General features: G+C 33.7%; 2 protein-coding genes across 2 annotated transcripts; both read left to right on the forward strand.

Moving 5' to 3' along the window:
* Positions 1–3027: 3027 nt before the first annotated feature.
* On the forward strand, positions 3028–7761 carry LOC111408053. The gene is made up of 5 exons (XM_023037815.1): positions 3028–3650; positions 4097–4315; positions 6622–6720; positions 7150–7260; positions 7394–7761. Exons 1-5 carry the CDS (start codon positions 3636–3638, stop codon positions 7733–7735), a joined length of 786 nt encoding a protein of 261 aa, XP_022893583.1. The 5' UTR covers positions 3028–3635; the 3' UTR covers positions 7736–7761.
* On the forward strand, positions 3139–3627 carry LOC111408605. The gene has a single exon (XM_023038349.1). It carries the CDS (start codon positions 3139–3141, stop codon positions 3625–3627), a length of 489 nt encoding a protein of 162 aa, XP_022894117.1.
* Positions 7762–8304: the final 543 nt, after the last annotated feature.

An 8304-nucleotide genomic window follows, 5' to 3' on the forward strand; every position in this document is an offset into this window, starting at 1 on the left:
TCATAGTTGGCAAAATATGGTTTTTCCTATCATCCTTGTAACTCTTATAGGCTTGATTTTATAACAACCAGTAACTTTATCTCCAACTGTGGTAATAATCATAATCCCAAACTTGCCATTCTATAAGTTTTATACCGTCATTTGAACCACATAATGCCCCTGTTTGATCTTCATTAAATTACATTCCATTACATTCTATTTTTCTCTCTCCTATTTTCAATCACACAATCTTCCATAAAATAATATTACACGTAAATCGAAAAGTTTTTCTTCTTTTTCAACCACTCATTTTTTCAACAAAACACTATTTTCCCCATTTTCATTACCAAAAATGGGGGCCAAACAGGGGCAATAATAGCTACTTGATAAATTAAAGGATGGGAACATTCTTCCTACGAGTTTATCTTTCCACTGCACTCGTTTTGGGTGCTGAGCATAATATTTAAATGAATAAATTTGTCCCATTTCTAAAAGCTTGAGCTTTTAGATGATGTGGAGCAACATGGTATACAAAAGACTTAGATTCAAGTCTCTCTGCCACCATTTTTGAACAATTGTGCATGTGTCTGACCATTGATGAGAAAATGGAACCAACCTGCACATGAAGGGGCGATTTGAAGACAACATACAAATATTTGTCCTCTCTATATTTATAGCTCAAACTTTTACAAGAGGTAGTTCAACGTTGGGTTATTCATGCCTCGGCCTTAGAGGTTCTGATTTAGCTTAAACTTTCTTGTAGGTGAGAACAAGTTTATGACTATCCCAAGGAAAAATACAAGGACTTCAAGAGATTGGGTTGATAACATATGGGTGGATATAAAGCCAAAGCCCGATATAATTTCTTTCTTATCTCCAACTGTCATCCCAGTTGTGAATCTTCGATCTTTCCCAACTTCGACTGGCCCATCTAAACCTAATTGCAAAGCTCTCACTTCTTCAAAATGTGAAGGCTCCGAAGATGATAACTTGCAGTTACCAGATCCAATCACATCTATAGGTGCTGAGAGGCTTAACATGTGGAACCGAGTTGTTATCAAAGACGACGAGGACAGGGTTCATACTCTTGCTCATGCTGCAGTCAAGGGGAAAGCTGTGAAGAAATAGTGATGTTACTTGAATACAAACAAGAAACTGCTATGGAGTAATTTTGAATCTGTAACCTACTCCTGAAGTTGGCAAAGCTATTTAGTGTTTTGTTGTTACTAGTTGCTGGTAACTAGGATGTATATTCGATGTTTTGTTTTAAATTTAGAATAGACAGCATTTGGTGCAATCATGTCAACTAGTTTTGAGTTCCGCTTTTAATATAATATGAAGTAGCTATTTCTGTTGTTGTTGTTATTATTATAATTATTAATATTATTATTGTGAAAGCGATTATTTTAAAAGTAATTTTTATTTTTATTCTTATTTTTTGGGGTTAAAAGTAGGAAAGAGATGGGTAAATGTGAAAAATGATTTTATTTTAATTTTTTAAGTGTAATTTGAGCGTGGATTAGAAGTGATTTTCAGAGAATCAAAATTAAACAAGGGCTAAGTTTCACACTTCGAATAAATTATGGGCTTGTTTGATAGTGATTTTGAGAATTGTTTTTTTGATCGTTGAAAAGCAAAGTGGGTCTATCTGTAAAAGAAGAAGTAAATTATGATGGCTTTAACAGTGAAATAACGGTCAAAAAATTGATTTTTTGAAGTGAAAAATCAATATCAAATATGCTGTATATGTATCTTGATGTTGTCCCCAATGCATTTTGGTACCAAAGAAAAAGTAGAACCAAAATTAAATTAAATTTAATAGTATCATTCACGTATCTTTTATAATAGAGACCCTAGAATACTAAGTAGCTATAAATTATAAATTAAATTGAATTTAATAGTATCATTCATTTATCTTTTGTTTGGGGATAAATTATAATGCGATGACAATTAAGAAGAGAAATTGATTTCACAAAATATGTGGATAATAAATATGTAGTAATTCGTCCGTAAATTATGAGGAGATTATTATGAAACCAAAACGAGCATTAAATGCTAGTTTGGATTAGCCTAATGAGTGTAGGTCCTATCGCCTTAAAAGTATGCTTGACCAATTTATTTATAAATAAAGATGCATCATGATTAGGTGGCAATGAGTCATTTGCTCATTGTCCAATGAATTAAAGTGTAACACGGTTCCATTGTACAATAAATAAGAAATTCGTTGCACCTAATCAGTGGTGCATACTAATGAATGATGATATATAACATTATTCTAAATTGTCATTTGACTTTGCAAGAATGTTATGATTCTATATTAATCGTCCAAGATTTAATTGGTAACTAGTCTCTAATAGAATATCGAATAAATGTGACACATTCTCGCAGTCAATACCAAAGAAAAAGTGGTCGACACTTTCCAATCTTTCAATTATCACACATTGAAGCACTTTTACTCAAAATATATGAAAAATAAGAGTTTGGCTATGTAAGCTTTCAACTAGTGCACTTTCAGGTAACCTTTAAAAGTGAGATTATAGATATATTTAAATCTTTACATGACAAAATTTCTAATATGCATGTTAAAATTGTACTTACTTTCACATGACTAAAAATTAGGGGGGGAAATTCTCAAACCATTTAATTACGTGCAAATATTCATATTAACATTCCAAATTCATATATATTTATGAGCAGTACTACACTGTCAAAAGAATTTCTACAGAAGCTTTACAAGTTACTCACAGTGTGGTGGGTTAGTTTTTTTTTTTTTTGCAATATTTTATTACTCGGGGTCCCATGTCGGACTCACATCCCATGTGAGTACCTATACACACCTTGTGAGAGTCCCCCTGTACGTGCAGATTAATTGTATACTTATATATGTTGGGGGACTCAAAATCTTATATTTAAATATTAGGGAAAGCAAACCACACTCCCTCAAAGGTCAGGGAGTCCACCCTGAAATCCCCTGAAATATTTGAATTCAGATAGCGGTAAGTCAATAATCAGAGTACAATATTATCATTAAAAAAAGAAGAAGAAAAAAAAGGCAAATTCTCCCGCTATCCTAAAATTGCAAGTCATTTGAATCACTCCAAAAGATTAACATAAAAGGGGGAGTAAATTCCTTCCTCTTCACATTCCCAAAGAAGAACAATGGCTTCAATCAAACCCTCAACTCGCTATGCTAACAGCCTTAACAGCTCCACAAAATCTGACCCTTCTTCATCCACCGAGTTCCCAACATCACGCACCACCTCGCGCGCCGTCACGAAAGCTACCTCCAATAAAAACGTCACTGCCACCGACAACATTAATCTGAGCTTCATGGTCAAGAAATTTATGGAAAACAAGAAGGCAAAGAATTCAAGTAAAGACCCAAAATTCATTGTGGCAGCTGATTTTTTAGCCGAGGATTTGAAAAAGAATAGTGCCAAGAAGGCTACCGGATTAAGTGGGCTGCACAAGAAGTTATTCAAGGGTTCATCAGGGGCAAAAAAGGGAGATGAAAGCTCGAAGAAGGCGTTGACTGAGGTCAAAGGAAATACAAGGACTTTGGCTATGGTGTTGAGGAGTGAGAGGGAGCTGTTGAGTGCAAATAAGGAGCAGGAGCAGCAGATAGCTGAGCTCAAGTTTGCTACTTGAAGAGAAAAATGGAGAGGGAATATGTGTGTTTCTATGTGGTTCTGTACAGAAGAATTTATGGTTTTATAGTTGAACTTTGATGTGTGTTTCTTAATTATCTAAGATGACATAGAATCAAGATTCATGTGGTAAAATGTGTGAAATTTACTGAAATTTGAAGATTTCGGATGATAGGAGTAAAGTGTACGAAAAAATGGAAGCTTTGGAACAAATGGGGAGTCAATAGCATGATAGTTGAAATAAAAATCTTTTAGGATCACTATAATTCGGGATGTATTGATAAATATGAGTAAATTAACTGAAATTTGGGACTTCTTATGTGTGAGATTGACTGATAATTGAAATCCCGGTTTTTTCAGTTTAATCTTCTCTTTCTAGGGGATCCCTCCGAGGTCATGAGATTTGGTTGAGGCAGGTTTTTCTGAATATCCCATGTTTAGATTTCATTTAATGATTAAAGAATTTGTAGGTCGAGAAGCTGAAAGATTTGTGCTTGAAGCAAAGGGAAGAAATAAAGTCTCTTAAAAGTGCCATACTTTTCCCAGATGTGATGAATTCACAACTTCAGGAGCTTTTGGAGAAGCAGGGTTCGGAACTTCAGCAGGCAAAACAACTTATCCCGAGGCTTCAGAGACAAGTCACTTCTCTTACCGGCCAACTTCAATATCTTGCCGAGGATCTAGCTGAGGTAAGCATTCATATTTTGTACATATATCAGAGTAAAATGTAAGATTAGCACATCTTCAAAATTGATAAGAAAGTAATTGTTAATTACATTGAACTATTGTCTTCTCTTCTTCATAATTTTTAGCTAGGGTTGGACAAAATTCTTGAATAGGACCCTAACTGAACCAAAATGAACCAACCGAGTGGTTCTTCTTAAATTAAATACCTGAACGGGTATTTGAATAGAGAACTGTGAGGTTTGATTCGGTTTTCGGTTCTAGACGAAGAATTGAAGAACCGAATTTTCCTATTTTTTTAATCTTAAATCAGCCAAATTATTTTATTTTCTTTAAATAAAATTGCTAACTATTTAATTTAGCCCAAATCAAAAATATAATTTTCCTATTTTTAATTTTCAGCTCAAATTCAACTTAATCAAATTAACTTAAGTTTTATCCAAATCTCTTATTTTACTGTAATCCGTTTTTGCCGTTATGAAGAAATCGAATTGGAAGCTCGGTTGCGTCTCTCTTTATTATTTTGAGCTCGTTATTTGCCCCTTCTCGTAATTCTAGCAGTCAAATCTATAAAGAACTCAACAAAGAGAGGTGCAAAATATATCATGTGATTCGACTACATTTTTTGATAAAAGTTAAAATTGAACATGTCATTTGTTAAATTAATGTAGTGTTGTTGTAAATATTAAAAAATTAATTATTTTATAGAACCTGGAAATCGAACCGAACTAAACGGAACCAAACCCGAATGTTCAATAGTTAAATTTGGACCCGACAGTTCCATTTACTAAATACTCAAAAATTCTAGTTTGATTCGGTTTCTTTATGACCTAACGGAGCCTAACCATGTCCAACCTTACTTGTAGCTAACTGCTTTCTGTATATAAAGCTCTAGGGATTCTGCATGTTTGGTGCTAAACTGTTGTTTGGTTCCGAAGTACATTTACATGATAAAAACTAAGGCTTATTTCCAATAAAAAATTGGGAAAACGATATTTTATAAGGATTCAAGACAAACAAGTTCGCTCATTATACCATGTCCTTGCTGTTTTCTCTAAGGAAGCAGAAAGAATCAAAAAAACTTTCTACTTCTATTCTTGATTGTCAAAATATTTACATTCTTGGCCAGTAGCTGCTTGTTGGAGTTTACACACAGAGCAAGAAAGAAAATGAGAAACTGTATATTATAATCTTGTTAACTTGAACCAATAGTAGCTATTGAAGCTATTTTGAGTTTGGTCTTCAATTTTTTCAAGGAAATTTGCTGGTAAGGCCTGTTGTCAAGCTGTCAGCAGTCTGTTCTGAGGACGTAATATGTTGAACATCATGTTGCTTAGCTTCCACTTTTTCTCTTACAAAATAAGGATCAAGTTACATATTCAAATATCTAAAGTACCTACTGTATGGTGTGATAACTTTTGTACAACTTACCTTTCAGCTAACATATCAGCAGTAGCATTAGCCTAGCTTTCGAATTAGGCTTTGAAATGGTCTGTTGTTTCTTTGAACTCCAGATAATGTCATTGCCACCAAAATAAATGAAAAAGGTTGAAATAGATTTCCTATCACCCCCAATCTCCAGCTAAAAAATCATGAAGTTGAATAATAAAATCTATGTCTAAAATAACCCGTGATCGAAAGTTCCTATCAAATACTTAGAATTCTTTTGACTGCTTTCAAATATGTAACAGGTGAATTTTGCATGTTTATCTGTCTTTTGAGTGTGGCATAGTGAAGTGCATTATGATTCTATATAATATGGGATTGGGTAAAGCATCTCCTATCCTTCTGAACAATTAAGTGCTACTATTGGTGGAGGAAATGCCCTAAGCGTCAGCCATCTTTTTTTTCCTTAAAAGATGTTGAACCGAGAAAGATGCAATCCCCCATTTGTAGCCTTTTAACTTTTATTCCCAAAAAATAGCTAAGATCCCGAAGATCGTTCAATGCGAAAGGGTTGTTTAACAACAACAGCAACTCTGGTACTTCTGAGTTATCACTGCCTGTGATGACTATGTCATCATCATAAACTAAAATGTTTTGTATATCTCACAAAAAATGATGGATCAGCTTTGGAGTTGGTGAAATGCAGCTGCAGCAGAGATGTTTTAAGCCTCTCAAACCGGGTCATGTTTCAATCATAGATAGTTACTGCAGTATATTTTTGTTAACTAATTTTGAGAAGTTGTTGCCTGGTATCAACTGATCCTAATTTCGTTCTGCTCCATAATGTTTTGAATTCATACATAACCTTGTCAGATTTAGGATCACTTTTGCTTGTGAACTTGATAATATATAATTGTTGCTGTAGGTGAAGGCTGAGAAATATTCATCGGGAGGATATTGTGACGATCATGTTAACTCTCCAAGGACACCGTCATACGATCAAGATGAAGAAGCAAATTCTCTGGTAAACACATTCTATCCAAGTGGTGATCTTATTTTGGAAAGGTTGATCTTGTAAATTCCTACTAAGATCATAGACTCATAGATGAAGAGTACAAACGAGTTCCTATTTGTTTCAAGAATTATTAACCTAAATGGACATGGGAACTTTGCAAGTCATGTATATTATTCTCTCAAGCATTAAACAATATCATCGTGCTTAAATATCAGAAAATCATGTCGTATAAATGTTTGAAAGACACTCTTGGCACGTTTTCTCTACTAATATTTATATGATTTGTTCTTTTACCACCAACAGAACTTTTCTCAGGGCTAAAGAATTAACTGTCTCATATTTATGATGCACATGTTCTTTTCTTAAAATAAATAAAATTCAACCAATTTTACTTCAACATAAATTAGCAAGGATATCTTAGTTTTGTATATTGAGCAGTTTGGTAACGAGTTCAGCTCAGGAGATTACACGGCAGGCAGTCCAGATGACATGTTTCTCAAAGATTTAAATCCCTGCCTAACGCCTAATTATGCCAAGACAAAGTCTAAGGTACCTGTATTCAAACTTGAACCAAATCTCTTTGCATTTCCTTCACTATCTAAATCTTGATTTTGAATTCAGAAATCTTATATTAGCTTATACGAATGGATAATATTACAATATCTTATACAAGTACTTGTAGGAATTTGATGCATATAATTCCCCAGATGAGGTGTTTAAGTCCAATATGCAAAATTGCAATGGATTTAACACATGTACCAGGAAGCTATCTAAAAGTTCGGACCGTAGCCAATGCTCAAAGACAGGAAGTGGTTCCATTCGTGTAGCTTGGAGGTCAGATGAAAGCAAATGCAACTACAGAAAGCCAATGAATAATAAACTTTATCTAATACTCAGGAACTTTAAAATTTTTCTTGAGCATTTTTACTTTGTTCCAGCATCCTACTCTCCGTTGCAAAAATTTGAAACCTTTGTATGGTCAGAATATTCAGTTTTCTTGTGTTGTATTGGATATACTGGCTAAATTGCCAATTTAATCATTTTAGCCCATTTAATGTGTTTTTTCTAATATTAATATAATAAAATTCAGTTTTGCTATGTGTACAGAAAAAGTGCCACTAGAATTGTTACAAAACACACTTAGCTGTTTTTTATTGGACAATAAAAAAAAAAAAAAAAAAAAAAAAGATGCTGGCAGTAATTCCTTTGTACAAGGGGAGTTGCTGAATAAAATTTTAAACACAACTGGACACTACACAAATAAGATTTTAGCAGTTTTTTCCCCTATACTGGAAAGAATGTAACCTATTGCAGAAATGAACAGAAGGGGCATTCATTAGAAACGGTGCTGTTCATAATTCTTAATCTGTATAATTGTTAAAATCCCCAAAACAAACGAAGAAAAGTGCCAGCAAGAAATAACTTCCAAGCATTGAAACAGATCCATTTTCTCAGCTCATTCATCCGTTAATCGCCATCCTGACAACCTGATAAATAACTGCAAAAGTAGAAAAAATATAACTTCTGCCGATAATTGAATAATTATATTATTCCCAGTTAATAATATTCATTTAAGCACAGAGGAAAAAAAAA

The sequence above is a fragment of the Olea europaea genome, chromosome 13 (genome assembly GCF_002742605.1).
Source record: "Olea europaea var. sylvestris chromosome 13, O_europaea_v1, whole genome shotgun sequence".
In the NCBI taxonomy this organism is placed as follows: Eukaryota; Viridiplantae; Streptophyta; class Magnoliopsida; order Lamiales; family Oleaceae; genus Olea; species Olea europaea.

Coding starts and splice junctions, on each gene's coding strand:
- LOC111408605 (XM_023038349.1), top strand. CDS start 3,139: ATGGCTTCAATCAAACCCTCAACTCGCTATGCTAACAGCCTTAACAGC.
- LOC111408053 (XM_023037815.1), top strand. Junction 4,316..6,621: donor TTGCCGAGGATCTAGCTGAG/GTAAGCATTCAT, acceptor TTGTTGCTGTAG/GTGAAGGCTGAGAAATATTC. Junction 6,721..7,149: donor ATGAAGAAGCAAATTCTCTG/GTAAACACATTC, acceptor TATATTGAGCAG/TTTGGTAACGAGTTCAGCTC.